Here is a 15547-nt window from a genome sequence, read left to right as displayed (position 1 = left end):
TTTCGTCTTTAAGCATCACAGGAGCATTGTATTTCAGTTATGGGAATACTGTGTTAAATCCAGTTTGTGGTTTAGATACGGGGTGTGAGAAAGCTGTTAAATATGTTTGGCTAACATTAGGGATTTTCAACTTCGGCCAACTCTGAATTTTTTTTTTTTTATGCTGTATATGGCTTTCAGTGTGCCTTGTCTCAAATTTCTCTCTGCCTTTGCCACATGTGTTTCTCTGTGCTCACTGCAGAGAAAAATGACTTAATACTCAATCTGAATTTATATACGAGCAAAATAAATGGAGCCTGTGTGTTGTCATTGCAGGCTGGCAGTGTGATGCAGTGCTGGCACTTCTGGCTGGGCCTGGTCCTGGTGCCTACTGCGTGTTTACTCAAAGACTTTGCTTGGACAGCGTAAGTAAAACACATTTAATATAAATACATGGGAAATCCATACAGAGACTATTTAACTTAACCGAAGCGTTTACATAACCCATATTGAGTCTGTGTCAACACTTAAGCACACTTTACATTATGAATCACATGTGTCTGCGAACTAAAACACTCAAACTTTCCTTTATGTGTCTGATGAGCTTATTTCTGCTTTGCAGCACACGTCGCACTGTGAGGAAGTCTCTCTTGGAGGAGGTGCAGGAGTTGGAGGCGCGAGCCGTCGACCCAGGGGCAGCTGTACTTAGGGATGCCAGCGGCCGCAGGTATGTACAGCACACAGCAAATCAACATAGGGTCTCATCTGCAACCAGTTTTTTTATATGTGTCAACAATCGGATTATTCTGTTGATTTTTATTAGTTTTTTTACTTCCATTGCATTTATTTTTTTTATACGGTTCCTACCTCATCAGTCAAATACTGTAGCCACATATGACACAAATATGTGTTCTGAAAGCTTTGTTACAGGATGATTTTATACAAGGTTCATTCTAGTAGCGCTACTCATACAGTTAGTTAAGAGACAATCATTATTTATATTATCATGTTTCTGTATGTGTGAAAAATGACATGTCTGACTCCCCCGGTGGCACTGTCCACAGGGCCGAAGCCAAGGCTGAGGTCCCATAGAGCCAGAGCTGTCACGTGCGCACAGAGGTAGTTACTGGGTTTGACCTCTCCCACTGTGTGAACTGACCTCAAATGACCTGCAAGCTGATTTGGAGTGGCCTTCACTTGTTTTCCTTTTAACTGAGTTGACATCTCTCTATCTCTCCCTTATTACACATTCTCTTTTGTTTTCAGTATAATTTTTTACATGCCATTTTTCTTTTTCTATGTCCATAAATGTCTCCATCTTTGGAATTCTTCATAGGTGGATCAATATGAACTGCTGCACAGACCTGGTGTGTTTACTGTAGTCTGTAGTTTCAATCGCTGTGATTTAGCCTTGTGTGTGTGGTGTCACTAAAGATGTGTTAGAACTGATCACGTTGTTTAGTTTTGGGAGAAATCTGTTTTATTTATAGATGCTGTATGTAATTAGGATTGTAGTGGTTTGAACACTTACCAGCAGTGGTGGAAAGCAGCCATGTACGTTTACTCAAATACTGTACTTAAGAATAATTTTGAGGTACTTGTACTTTAATTATATGTATGTATGGCCTACGTTTCAGAGGGTACTTTTGCACTTTTTACTCAGATCAGGTTCTCAGATACAAAACATTTGATCGACAAATAAAACGTGATAGTTTTTATATATTTAACTACCCAACAGCAGATAAAGTAGTTCAAATTAACCCCACCTCAACCAGTTACTACATTAAAAAGCTGCTTATACATGAATACATCAGTTAAAATAATCTGATAATATAATTTATATAAGAATTAAACATACTGAAAGGGTCTATTCTGCATTTTGTTATTTTAATTTTGATGCTTTATGTATAATTTTGTGATTAAACTTCTTACTTTTAGTTAAGTACATTTTTTGAATGCAGGATTTACTTGTAACAAAGTATTTTTGCACTATGGTAGTACTACTTTTAATTTGATAAAGGGTCTGAGTACTTACTCCATCACTGTTTGCTAGTTGTATGATGCTGTATAATGCCTAAAAAAATAGATTTGAGTCAGTTACCATGACAAGCTGCTTTCTTAGAGCAGTTTGGTTCTTGAAAGGAGAGAAGTCTGAGGTATGTTTTCAGGTTGGAAAGGGAAGGCTGAGTTACCACACCACTCCTCCCGAACCTTACGCAGGGCCCCGTCCTGGACTCACCCTGCATATAAAGCCAGGGAAGCAGGACTGGATCCTTGAGTCCTCTCCATTTGGAATAAGAGGAGTAGAGTAGGGGTGGGCAGAGAGGCAATGGAGCAAAATGGAAAAGAGCACATCTGTGTTTGTAGTTCCTGGGGAGGTCCTGGTGTAGGCATGGGAAAGGAGTGGAAAGGTAGAGTACAGGAGAGTCTCGGGGGAAGAGTTCAAACGGAGCACATCTTTGGGCCATTTTGAATCCAGAAGGAGGCCTGACAGAAACATCACAGCAAGGGAAAGGACAAGTTGAGTCGTATTGATCCGTCAGACTTTCATTTATTTGTCCAACCACCATTTAGTCTTTTATCGTTCACTCGGCACTGTCATCTATCTAACAGACATCATTTTCTTTGGCCAAAGACTCCTTAAGCAAAGTTCAGAGCCCTTGATTTTTTTCCCCTTTTTTTGACAAACACTTCAGTGAAGTTTCCAAACAGTTACTTACAGTAATTTCAAAATTTCCTAACTACTTGCTCCAATTTTCTGTCCTTGAGGAGGGTGGCTCTAGTCCATAACTACTCTGTTGATCATCATATCAGAGCCACTGAGCAAGCGCCAGGGAAACCCCTCTTGTGTGAATTTAATGCTCCATTGGCAGATAAATGTCGAAAATATATCTTTTCAAATAAAATTGCTAGTGCAGTACATTTACACCCAACACCTATGGCTTTAATAGCTGCAATGATGGTGATGAGACTGGAGAGACGGATATGAACTGAAGAAGTATGTGTGCATGCGTGCATTTGTGTGCAATATCTGGAAAGGCCTTAGTTATTTTTGGTCACGGGAGGAGAGGAGCCGTGACGGCGTGTGGTCTCAGAACAGAGGATCCAGTCTTCTTCTTGGAAAGGGGGAGAAGAGAGGAGAGGAGTGAAGAGTGGGGGGGTGGTGAGGAATAGTTTACTGTGGATGTCCTCTTACCCTGCGGCAACTTTATGACTTACTGTTGGGTTAAATTAAATGTCAGAAGCACTCAGATCTACCTCCTACCCACCTCTGGGTTTTAAAACCGCTCAGATTTTGTTAGTCTATTGATGAGTGTTGATCCCCGAAGAAGAAATTTAATTCTGGCTCGTATCCTTCAGGATAGGAGGAGTGTCTTAAAAGTTGTTAGACCTCCCGCTGGTTGGAGCTGAGAGCATAAAGAAATATAAAGGCACTGAGGATTCTGATTTAAAAAATATTTCACAGTAGCTAGTAATGGTGCTGTGTCGTAGTGCAAGTAGTGAAAATTCTCTTTAATTACCTACTTTATAACTGAGTGTTTATGTGACACTACTGGAGTAATTGTTCTGTCTTTCCTTTTCCTGCAGTCTAAACGAACGAGCCCATCTGCTGACAAGAGTCTTTAGGAAAACGCCTTCAAGTGTAGGACGCTCGAACTCGGTGCAGCAGACTGTGTCACGTGAGTATCTTTTTCTAAACGTACACACTTAAACGTTATCCAAGTTTGATAGCTGGTACCTGGCTGTGATTGAAGTTCAAATATTGTCGACCATTCTCAGTGGCTTCAGTAACCTCTAAGTGGAAAAGAGAATTGTGTTTGTCTCACTTCACTCTTATTACATTTCTTGTGTCTTAAAAACACACATACATACATGTTTTTTCATTATAAACTAAGTATGCAGAAGAGGAGAACAACAAGTTATGGTCTGTTTTACATATCTGTTAAACCAAACATGGAGCAATTTGAACCAAAAAGCAACTCTACTGATAGAGTACTGATAGAGTACTGATAAAACTGATAAAAGAGGACCTGAGTCCTATTATTTGCATAACATTTGGCTAAGAACACACACACTGAGTGACCAGCAAAATAAACCCCTTATGATTCAGTAGTTGCAGTCTTTGTTGTTGTTTTCTGGCGGAGAGATTTAGATTGTAGTTTCTGGTGGAAGTAAAAGCACAGCCAACAAAGTAAGTAAACTGCACTTTCTGTTTTTCTGTTTAACATTTGAAATCTGTCTTCTTCTCTCGCTCTGCAGATGGTTATGCCTTCTCTCAGGAGGAGCACGGCGTGGTGTCCCAATCCCAGGTGGTGCGCTCCTACGACACCACCCGCCAACGCCCCAGCCTCTAGCCCCGCCCCAGACCAAGGCTTCAGCTCACCGTAGCAATGGTTGTCAAGGTGACAGCGGAGACAGACTTATGTGACACCCTCACGCCGGGTGACCGACCCCTGCTGTGGCCTTACGGGAACACTGACCTGACCCCTGGACAGGGGTGGGGGTCACGGTTAGGCGTGGAGGCCGTCGCTGGCGCATGGAGGACTGACTTGAGAGAAGGGACCAGGCCGACTATACGGAATAAACATTCTCCAAACTCACACAAGCTGCACAGGCATGAGCAATCATATCCACGCACAAACATGACAAGTCAAACTCAGAGACTGCTTCTCATATCTGTATACCCCACAGACTGGGTTTGGTTCATGTTAATGTGCGTTAACGTGTGTGTGTGCGTGTGTGTGTGTGTGTGTGCATTCCAGTGCGTCTGTATCTGCCTGTGCATGTGTGTCTGCACGCATTTGGCGCTCCTGTGTTTGTGTGCATGTGTGTGTCAGTTTGCGCGTGTTTGTGTGTGTATGTTAGCTTCCACAGTTCTGTCTCATCTCCCTCTCGTGAGGTGGGTTTAGCTAGTCTGTCATCACATGCCGACATCGGAGAGGAGGGGACGTCAAAATAAACACACACACACACACACACACACACACACACACAGACGCAGATGAATTCCTCAAAAGGGGAGGGAGGAAGGCATAGACCAAGGACCACCGGAGCCCTGCACCCCCTGCACCAAACCTCGTCCCATTGCAGCACCAAGCCTCACTGCCAAACATCACAGTGATGTCACTGAGGCAAGACGCTCACCCTAAACTGGACCACCACCCTGCAACGCCTCCTCACCCCGCCGTTACTTCCTCTCCCTCCTCTTGCTTATCTCTCTCTTTCCCGTCATTCCTTCCTTCCTATCTCTCCATCTGGCAGCCTCCTCGTCTCTCCTCCTCTGTGGCACAAAAATTCCACTTAGTTTTTTTTTTGTTTTTAATTCCGACCGCTCCTGTGATTCCTGATGCCACCTGTCTAGCATCGTCAGCTGACATAGAAGCAGCAGCAGCAGCAGCAGCAGCAGCAGCAGCCTGGCATTAGAGCTTCCTCCTTCAGTTCTGTTGGACTCCCACTCTCTACTGGACAGTGTTTCTTTCTTTTTATTTTTTATTAAATTGGACATGTGTATGTGTTTATAATTTCTTTTTTCATTAATGCCTGTTTTTGTACTCATTTACGTCTTAGAAGGAATATTTTACTTGAACTAGTGCTAATAGGCGTCTGAACAGAAGGGATCTGATTGAGACACTTGCGTGGATCATGTGTTTTTCTGGCTCTGGGATTTGTCTGAATGTAGAGTCTATTGTCCTTGTGCTTCCTGTTGAGGACACTCTGGTTCAGGAATGCAAGACTGAAGGGTCGGGAGGGGAGGGGGGTTGTCCATCCGAGTCCTAAACATTAAATCTAATCAATCCATGGCCTGACCAAATGTCTCTGTCTCCTGACTGTAAGCTCTCTACTCATGCACTCATGCATTTTCTGAATAACAGTGAAAGTACTTGGGGGAGTTTTGTGCTGAAAATAGAGTAGAAAAAAGATCAAAAGGGATGATTTGTGCATGAAATACTTATAGTTTCATATATTAACAGAATCAAACCTCTCCCACGCTCCCTTTCTGAGCTCAGGAGAGTTGGTGTAGACAGACCATTAGCAGATTAATACCCCCCCTTCCCGTCCCTGGATGCTGGAGTCCAACTGGAGATCCCTTTCCCACCCACCTTCCTGGATGCGTCCCAGCCCAAACCCGACTACAGCTGCTCCAGTATGGAGAATCCATCGGACTAGCTGGAGCCAGAGAGCCATTTAAGTTTCTCAGCTCATCCCCGGTGACTCCCTGATGGCCCGCTCCGCTTTCCACATTAGCCGAGTTTCTGGAGAAGCCTGCCAACACTGCACCTCCACAGGCTCAAAGACGTCGTCATAGTTTTTAACTGTCAACTGTTGTGGTTTATTGTTTCGGGTGATGTGACAGGTATTCGTTCTGTCCACCGTGGGTGGTAGAGCTGTCTGTAAGTGTGTGTGTGTATATAAGAAGTGTTTCTAATAGCTTAAGTATGTGTGTGTGTTTCAAGGGGATTAAGAATTTGAGACACTTCTGTGTGCAAACCCATTCACCACACAGCTTTGTGAACCAAGCCTTGTCTCTGAGCATGTATGTATGTAAATATAACTCACCTGGAGGGGCCATGGCAACAGAAAAATCTCCCTTCATGGCTTTAAAAGCACAAAACATGTATATTTATGACAGACGAAGGTAAAAGAAGCTCTCAAAACACTGCTTTCTGTTTTAAAAGTTGTTTATTTTCTCAAATTCATATGAAAAATGTCATTCCTGCATCATCAAATCACTGTATTTCACAGGGAGCAAACACATCGGACCTAAATGAATCCACCATATTACAGATGTTCTTATTTTATCGCACACAAGCTGCCTACTGTATCTTACAGACACTGTGCTCGGAATACAGATGAGGTACACAGACGTACCAGTTTCAGCACTATGGGACATCTTTGGCTGCACGCTCAGTGGAGCAGCACATTCCTGAAGTTGCATGTTACTGAGTTACCAGTCGTGTTACAGACCCAGCTGCACAACAGTACACAGAATGGCTGACAAAACTTTCACTCCGTTTTTTTTTTTTTTTTCGTTTTTTTTTCTCACATGAACAACCAGTAACTGCCATTTCTGTTCCTTTCTTATGTGGAAAATAGTGACTCAAAGCTGCCCTGGAGCTACCCGTGCCCTCAGCTAATGCACTGAACTGTGGGAGTGTTAAATACACACACACACATACACACACACACCTCTCACAGGAGAGAAGTGAAGGGGGTATTTGGCAGAGTTTTCGTTGTATAATTAACTCTAATCTTCAGAGGACTGCCTCTCACTCCCTCTCTATGTCACACACTCACACTTCTTAGGTACATTAACTGCCAGCCTTGCATGAATATTTTCATTTTTGGGGTCTGAGTGTGTTTCCGCTCAGGGCAGTTGGGGCAGTATTTTTTTGTTTTTTGTGCGGGGGGTTTTTTTTCTTTTTGGGTGGCAGGAGGGGGGTTATATAGTAGGGTGGAGTGTTACAGTCTGTGTCCTGTGTTCACTTCATTAGAGTTTAAATGGTCTACAGGGAGATTGTGACTGCCTTTCACATCACACCACCTGCATTTCCCATTACATGCAGTTAACTCACAGTTACTCATACGACCACATCCCTCCACACTTCACACACGTACAGTACAAACATCTTTTCACATGCTTCATTTCCTCATACTTTAAACGCAAACAAACATATTCTGTATTGTATACCATTCACAATCATTCACAAGTGCAGATGTGCACATGGCATAAACACAGCATGTGGTCATAATTCTTTTTTTTGCTTGAATATCCACTTTACATACAGTTCACCGCTATAAATCACCCAGTCATCACTCATTCCTACACATATAAACCAACAAATCTTTTTTTCTCTCTCTCACATACACATACATGCAAACACAAACACATGCACAGTCTTTATTTGAGCTGCAGGCTGCACTGAGCTGTGCATTATTACCCATCTGGGCTGTGTAACCCACCATTATGCAGTTGTTTATGCATCCATCTTACCCCATCGTAGGCTGAGCTTAGCTCATTCCAACTTGCCAAGAGATCATATGACACACTAAACAGACACACACCACTCACAATAGCAGAGCAGGCCCTGCTGCCAGTAACGGCTTTATGAGTCCTTCATGTGAGTCTGACTCTTGCCTTTCCTTTTCCACTCTGGCAGTGTCCACTGAAGGTCTCAGGCGCAGCCCGCACAGGTTAAACTTCACAAGTTAGTCTTCACAACAAAGTGGCAGAGTGGTCTGCAGGTTGGCCCCCTCATCACACAGTCACTGGAGGGTATTTCTGGTCACTGGTGACACTGGACCCACCGGTGGGAGGAGGACAGGGGGACTGCAGGGGTCTGTATCCTCCCTGGGTGGGGTCCAGGAATGCTGCGGCAGGGGCCACGGGGTGGGCGTAGCCGATGTATTGCGGGTGTAGGAACTGTCCCTGATGAGGCATGATTTGGGTGGCCTGCTGGCAGTTGAGTACAGAGAAGTTGGTGGGCATGTTGACGAAGACGCTGGCGTCAGGGGGCAGGCAGCAGGAGGCCTGCGCCCGCATGAGAGGGGCAGCGGGGCGGGAGGCAGCGGGCGGGGCAGAGGAGCTGGACGAGGTGGCTGTGCTGGACTGGCGAGAGGATGAGCCTCTAGAGGTGCCTGCACTGGACATCATGGGAATGGTTTCCAGGAGGCGCCCACCGCTGGCACCGCCTCCTGACGCCCCTCCTGATGACAGCTCCTGTTTGGGTCTGAGGCAGCGGCAGCAGCACACAGCAACCACAGAACCCACCAGGATGAAAGCCACAAACACCGAGCCCACGATCAAGAACGGCACATAGATGGGAACTACAGAGAAAGAAAAAGAGAACACTTTAAATAGCAGCTCATGCTTTTGTGGCAAAATATTGACTTCTAAGTGAAGGTTTAACTTCAAAGAAATACCGGCGCACATTCACATGTCTTGCTTCTCTGCACAGGCAAAGCTCCTACATGTGAGGGGAGATTGGGTAAGACAGTGAAACAAAAGACTGTGCAGAGAAGAGTGTTTGGACTAGAGTAGAAGAATGGAAGGTACACTGGGATTGGGTCCCCAGGGAGCCTCGGGCTCTCATTAGCAGTTATTAACTTTGTTTTGATCTGTTTTAATCCTCAGCGCCCTGCTGTGTCTATAACCTCCTCGACCCTGCACCGTGTGTGTGTGTGTGTATGTGTGTGTGCTTGTGCGTGTGTGTATGTGTGTATGTTTGCATGGGTGACATTCTTAAGCCAGGCTGCCAGCAGATATTTGTGACCCCTCTTTTTCTTCGGCTATTTATGACCAGCCCTTTGAAAATAAGTTACTCAAGTTGAACTACAGTACTTGGCTTCTGCTTAAAGAAGGGTATTAAAGTTGACTGATTTAATGTAGCTGAATGGGAGGTTATTCAGCTCTTTAAATCAAAGGAGCGAACCCATTCCTTCTCACTGACCTTTTCTGTCTTTATATTTAAACCAGCAAATCATACTCCCAACAATGGGCTTGTATAAAACTTACAAATCTACCAATAAGAGCATCATTTTATGAAGTCATGAGGATCTCAGTTCCAGTTGGATGTCTTTAAACTTGATAAGTGAGCAGGATAAGCTCCAACAACAACCTTGAAACATGATCAACAATAACTTTCCTTTAAAAAGAATCATATTTTTTTGCTCTAACTGTACTAATGGCGAAGGCGCAAACTAGCGGACATTGTTGGCACAAATGGGGCAACAGGCGAGATGAGGTCACTCCCGAGGTGTTTCCCTCAAATGTCCATTCCCATGCTCGCTCTCACAGACACCTTGCAAACACAATAACGGCCATGTTACACTATAAGTGATTAGTTGTGTTTTATTGTTCCCACAGGGTGTAGTTATTTTCCGCTTTGAATGTGCCCGTGTGTTCGGAGGTGTAACTGTATGCCAATGAGAGAGAGGCAGCAACTGGCTCCAGTTTCCTTTTGTCTCTGGGTTCTTTGAAATACATCCATAGGGCCTTGAGAAACGTTTCAAAATGCTCATCAAAAGTAGCCAGGTATTAAAAGGATTACTGTTTGAGACCTGCTAAAAGCTGGAGGTCCAAGTGGCAAAACACACAGGCTGGTGGCAAAGGAGGCCAAGAGAGGGTGACATGAAACAAACTAGGACCTTGACCCATTTCCCTTTTGACAAGAAGCGGTGTCAACTTCAGAGGTACCTCACAGCCACACACCTTCCAATAAACAGGTTTTAACAGGGACTCTTTCTATAAGTGTGTTATGGAAACACACATATATAAGTTACAAAAAAAAGAGCAGAAATGTCCCAGGGAGCCTTTTCACTGCCCTCTTTTCCTGCACTTATATGGCCTCCACCTCAACATCTCCGTTTCCACTGCAAGGCTGATGAGGATTAGTAATTGCAAAAAAACTTCTTCTTGTGTTACTTCATCCCCGCTTTCAATGCAGAGTCCAAAATGCTGCACTGTAAATCAGCGATGAAGGGAAAAAAAAAAAACACTTAAAGTTCAGTGTGCACAGGGGTGGAAGAGGGACTAGTACAAGTAATAGTCATGCATTCAAACTCCAGCTTAAGTAGAAGTACAGAAGTTTACTGAAAGTATCAAAAGTAAAACAGCTGAAACCTTTATCAGATATGACATTATTAGATTTTTACTGATACGTCGATGATTAAGTAGCATTTTACTGCTGTAGCTGGTTGAGGTGGAGGTAGTTTTAAGTAATTTATATAATGTGATGAAATTAGTCCAGTTTTTTTCCCAACATAGGGATTGACTCCTCTGCAAAGGGTCACAAGATAAATCTTAGAGGTCATGAATTGATTAATGAGGTAGCAAAGAAGAATCTTAATCTTTGTTTATGTTTTTCTGTGTCTGTTTGTGTCTGCGTGTTGGATAATTTTACTTCTTTGGGCCTTGAACGGTTAATGAAATGAAACCATCTGAAAAGTTTAGAGGGGAAATCAATCTTAGTGGAACTGCTAACAACTCAGATATCTAAAACGTGAGGAGCTCGAGCCAGAAACTGCTTTTTTTGTAAAAGGTCTCATGATAAAACTGGGAAACACTGATGTAATATTGTATTTTATAAGCTCATTATATGTTTTTAATGTAATATGTTTTTAATGTAATATCTAAATCAAGTAATGAGCGACAAGCTTCCAGATAAATGTAGCAGAGTAAAAAGTAGAGTATTTCTCTCTGAAATGTAGGGAAGTGGAAGTATAAAGTTGCATAAAATGGAAATACTTAAGTTAAGTACCTCAAAATTGTACTTATACAGAGCACTTGAGTAAACATACATAGCTACTCTCCACCACTGTTCTCACTTTGACAAATTCAGGACTTGACTGCTTAAAATATTTCAAAAAAACACTTTATGTCTGTACCTCCTGCTACTATGTGTGATTTTCTCAGCACAGAAATCACTTTTTGGTGCACATGGGGGTTGAAACACTCCTATTGTTCCTTGTCACTCTTCCACACCTGTTGCTGCAGTTGAGCTGTGGCAGCCATGCTGCAGTAACAGCAGCCCCCTCTACTAAGCTCTTGTTTTGGGCACAGTCTTTGTGGCTGGCTGGTTTGGCTGGCTGGACTCTCCCTTGTCTTTCCCTCAGCTATCCCACGGGCATTCTCCTATTCCTAAATACCATATGTTTCTTCATGTTGAGCACATTAATAATTTCCTGCCTGTTATTCATTGACATCACAGTGTGTATCTTTGCTGGATGATTAATAGGCTGCAAGCATATGAAAAATGAATAAAATGCAACAGAGCTGGGCTGTGCATTAAAAAAACACACTTTCTTTCTTCTTAGAGAGGAAAAAAAACTGCTTTTCTTTAAGTTATTTTGGCTGGAGGCCAATGAATGAAATGTATATACCTCTTCCTGCTGTGATAAGGCATGATAGTCTTAGCAAATGACAGATTATAGCTGGAGGTCCAAGAGAGGGCATAATATCCCCCAGGGAAATATGAAGTAAAGCCTGTGTTGCCTTTTTCTCTGATGTTCAATATTTGCTCCATTTTTTCGGGGTGCACTTATCTCCTTGTTCATCTTTTATTTACGTTATGATGCAGCTTCAAGAGGCTTTCTGGTAGATTAACTTATGGGAATGTAAGCAATGATGAAGGGGAAGAAAATGTGTGTTTTGTCACCTAATCCACCAGATAAGTTGGAAAGTATTGGTTTAATGTTTTGCTGTGGTTTTGGTAATGATGCCTCTGTTAAATGCAGGTTACATGTGTATATATGGGTGTCTTGATTAAAGCAGGTCTGAGTGTGAATCCCTAGAAAGCCCACAGACACCAGAGAGACTGCAGCAGGGGAATAGAGGAGGATCTTGACGATGGGAGAGGGAATCCACGAGTCTGGAAGGAAATGATACATAACGCGATTTGTGTTTTTTATGAACAGAGCTGTCAGCGCCTTTTGGTGAGCCACTGTCCAAGATCCGGTCAAGTCCAAACTTGATCCCCGTGGGGACAGCGTGATCTGAGCCCGGCCCCTCTGCACTGTTACAGGCCAGAACAAACACGGCTATTTATAAAGTGCAGCACGGCACAGTTTGCCATTTGTGAGCGCAGTTAACTGGTTTTTTGGAGGAGTCTGCTGTCTCCTGTGCAGCTGTCGTTGCCAACCGGGACAGGCAGTAGATGAACCTCTTAACAGGGAGATACTGTGGGTCTGTTGGGTTTACGAGAGGAAACTGAACCCTGTAATAGGCCTGCACTTCACAATATCAAATTTAAGACTTCTTGTGCATGCGCTTTGGGCATGGCGTCAACACTGTGTTGCTATTGTGGTTTCTAAGATACTTCCAATTAAATTAATTTGGAATCTGAAGTGAAGGGAGACACAACACTGAAGCAACAGCTCAATTAGTTTTAGTTGATTCATTGTCTTTGACATACTTCTCAGTCTTTCTTTCTCATAAATAACAATGAAGTCTATAAAAGGGATTATAGGCATTTACTGTGACAGTCACCACACTCTAAAACAACCTGTCAACACATTCAAGCCAGCAGTCACTGCATCACTTTTTAAATTTAGCTTTTAGACATTTTTCTTTTTCTTTTTTGTTTATGTCTTTTTTTCGTTGCATTTCGCATTTGCATTCAATATACATTCAGGATTTATTGGTTTTAAGCACGTAAGTACTATTATTTGTGGTAGAAGTGGTTGCAGCAGGGTTGGGTTAACATGTAAACTCAAAGAAATTATAGGCTAATACCTGCACCGGAGTCCTTGTTCTCTTTGCTCTCTGTCCCGGGCTCCTGAGCCTGTCGGTCGTTGTCGCAGCTCCCCTGATCCAGCCGTGCGTCCGTGCTGGAGCAGCAGTAGCGCAGCTCGCACTTCCCGCAGCAGATGATCGCGTCCTCTGCATCGATCTTCTCCGGGCACTGGAACCCTTCTTTCCAGACTCCCTGAGAGTCGTGCCAGCCGTGGCAATACTCCCCACTGGCTTTCACGTCGATAATGACCAGGAGTAGAGTCACAATCACGGTGACGGACATAGGGAAACCTCCTCCCCACATCCTCGGCCAGGTGGCCCGCGGCCGCACGCTGGCGCACTGGGAGAGAGAGACGGAGAGGCTTTCAATCCCCGCGTCTGACCCGGTGAGAGAGGTGATACGGTGGAAGAGTGCGATGAAGGAAGTTGAGGGGGTGAAGTGAGAGGGTAAGAAACCACTTAGAAGCTGTCATTTGTTAGAGCAATCCCGTGCGTAATTCAGATCCAAGTCTCCAAAAACGACTCCGCCGTGTAGGTGATTATCCTCTAGTTGTACAAAACACTCACTTATACTATTGAATGGTCACACAAATTATATAGTACTATATAGATTCCAGCTGTAAACCGTCAAAGCCACGGGTTAAATCCAGTATGGAAAGACTAAATGATCTCCTTTGGCACTGCAGGGAGGCTGCTCATGTCTCCTCTTCACTCTTCAAATGACTTTCCACAGGGATGCAGAGAAACCAACACTTGTAGCCTGATCCATGGGCGCACAGCTGCAGTCTATCCTGAGTCCTCTGACCGCCAGCCCCGTGCGCAAAGAAAACTTTTCAAACTTTTGTGGCGTGGTCCGCATTGTTGAGCGTCAAAAGTCAGTGAACCAGGTCTGGGCCAGTCTAGCCTGATTGAACTAAAGCGCGCAGAGTCTATCCTACTCTGCGTCACAGAGAGAGGGGCGTGTAAAAAAAAAAGTCAGATGCAAATACTCACCACCTCCATATTACAGTAATTATCAGTGTCAAGATGTAAAGAATAACACACAACGTCCGGTTCAAGCCTTTAAATAAATCCCGAAACGCACAATAAAATGAGCACCTGCTTTTGCTTCCAAACCATCTTTTTTCATCTTTATCTCCAGTTTACATGAAACTTTAGAAATGTTTTCGATTGGTGACACTAATTGTCAATTATGGATGCATTTGCTGTCAATCACTGTCAATACAAGCCTTCATCTTGATCACCTACACATCTGTCAACCACTACTTACTTTTTTTTTTTTTTTTTTTGCACTTTTGTGTATTTCCCGCAAACCATTGTTCATGTCTTGTCACGGCATCAACAAAGTTCTCTTCAATTCGAGCTTTGTTCCTGAATATCTTTCCGTTTTGTTCTGGTGAAGAGCAGCTGAGTCTTTAAGCCGTTTGGCTCTGCATCTGGAAGCATTCCTCTTCTCCACTCACCCACAGGGGATCTGCATGTTGACATTGCCATCTAGTGGTGTTTCCAGATGTTTGCAAAGGAGCAAACATCTGGCAATCATCTCCGGATGCAAGATTGAATGAATGGCTACATAATAGCACATAATACATAATAGTAACAGACCATGAAGCCCTAGTTAGGCCTGACATTCACATTTGTTTTCTAGACATTACTGTTATTATTACCAGTGGTGAAATGTGACTAAGAGGAGCCATATTTAATTAAGTAGGCCTGATATAAATTACAGTTGTGGGATATTTGAACTTAATTTAATGCTAAGCTATTTTATACTGCAAATACTCCACTACATTTATATAACTGCTATGTTTACTTTGCATATTTTACATAGGCCTACAGTACATAATATGTGATTAGTTTACTGAAATAGGCCGATTATACATTGTTAAGGATTAAACTAGCTCAACGTCGACTATAGCTACACATTAAATGCTGACTGCCTATTAATGCAACATTGATAATAATATAATTATATGTTAATATAGTCGAGTACTTCAAATGTCATACTTAGGTACATTTTGCTGATACTTCTGCACTTTTACACAAATATACATTTGAATGTTGGACTTTAGCTGTACAAGAGTATTTTTCACATTGTCTTATTGTTACTTTTACCTCAATTAAAGATGTGAATACTTCTCACCACACTGCAGTGGTGAAAAGTAACATACATTTGCTCAATTACTGTACTTAAGTACAATTTTGAGGTACTTTAATTGAGTATTACCATTTGATGCTACTTTATACTTCCACTGACAGCTTTAGTAACTTTTCAGATGAAGATTTGACACAATGGATAATATAACGAGCTTTTAAAATACAACACATTGTTAAAGA

General features: G+C 42.9%; 2 protein-coding genes across 7 annotated transcripts in view; one reads left to right on the top strand and one right to left on the bottom strand.

The window, feature by feature from the left end:
* Positions 1–5490, top strand: part of atp8a2 (ATPase phospholipid transporting 8A2) — a 51180-nt gene extending 45690 nt beyond the window's left edge. For all 6 annotated transcript variants that reach the window (XM_067577874.1, XM_067577873.1, XM_067577871.1 and 3 more), the window contains 4 exons: positions 316–404; positions 602–706; positions 3568–3659; positions 4240–5490. In XM_067577874.1, coding sequence (XP_067433975.1) covers positions 316–404; positions 602–706; positions 3568–3659; positions 4240–4334 — 381 coding nt within the window. In that variant the 3' untranslated portion in view covers positions 4335–5490. The remainder of the gene's footprint in view (positions 1–315; positions 405–601; positions 707–3567; positions 3660–4239) is intronic.
* Positions 5491–6641: 1151 nt separating this feature from the next.
* On the bottom strand, positions 6642–14131 carry LOC137173147 (protein shisa-2). The gene is made up of 2 exons (XM_067577880.1): positions 13211–14131; positions 6642–8805 (listed from the first exon to the last, which is right to left on the bottom strand). Exons 1-2 carry the CDS (start codon positions 13512–13514, stop codon positions 8237–8239), a joined length of 873 nt encoding a protein of 290 aa, XP_067433981.1. The 5' UTR covers positions 13515–14131; the 3' UTR covers positions 6642–8236.
* Between the last annotated feature and the right edge of the window lie 1416 nt (positions 14132–15547).

This window comes from Thunnus thynnus, chromosome 21 (genome assembly GCF_963924715.1).
Source record: "Thunnus thynnus chromosome 21, fThuThy2.1, whole genome shotgun sequence".
Classification (NCBI taxonomy): domain Eukaryota; kingdom Metazoa; phylum Chordata; class Actinopteri; order Scombriformes; family Scombridae; genus Thunnus; species Thunnus thynnus.
This window is presented reverse-complemented; position numbering and strand designations above follow the sequence as displayed.

Excerpts from the sequence above, each read along its gene's own strand:
- LOC137173147 (XM_067577880.1), bottom strand. The coding sequence starts at position 13,514 with ATGTGGGGAGGAGGTTTCCCTATGTCCGTCACCGTGATTGTGACTCTA. Across the intron at positions 8,806-13,210 it reads GAACAAGGACTCCGGTGCAG|TTCCCATCTATGTGCCGTTC; the intron begins GTATTAGCCTAT and ends CTTTCTCTGTAG.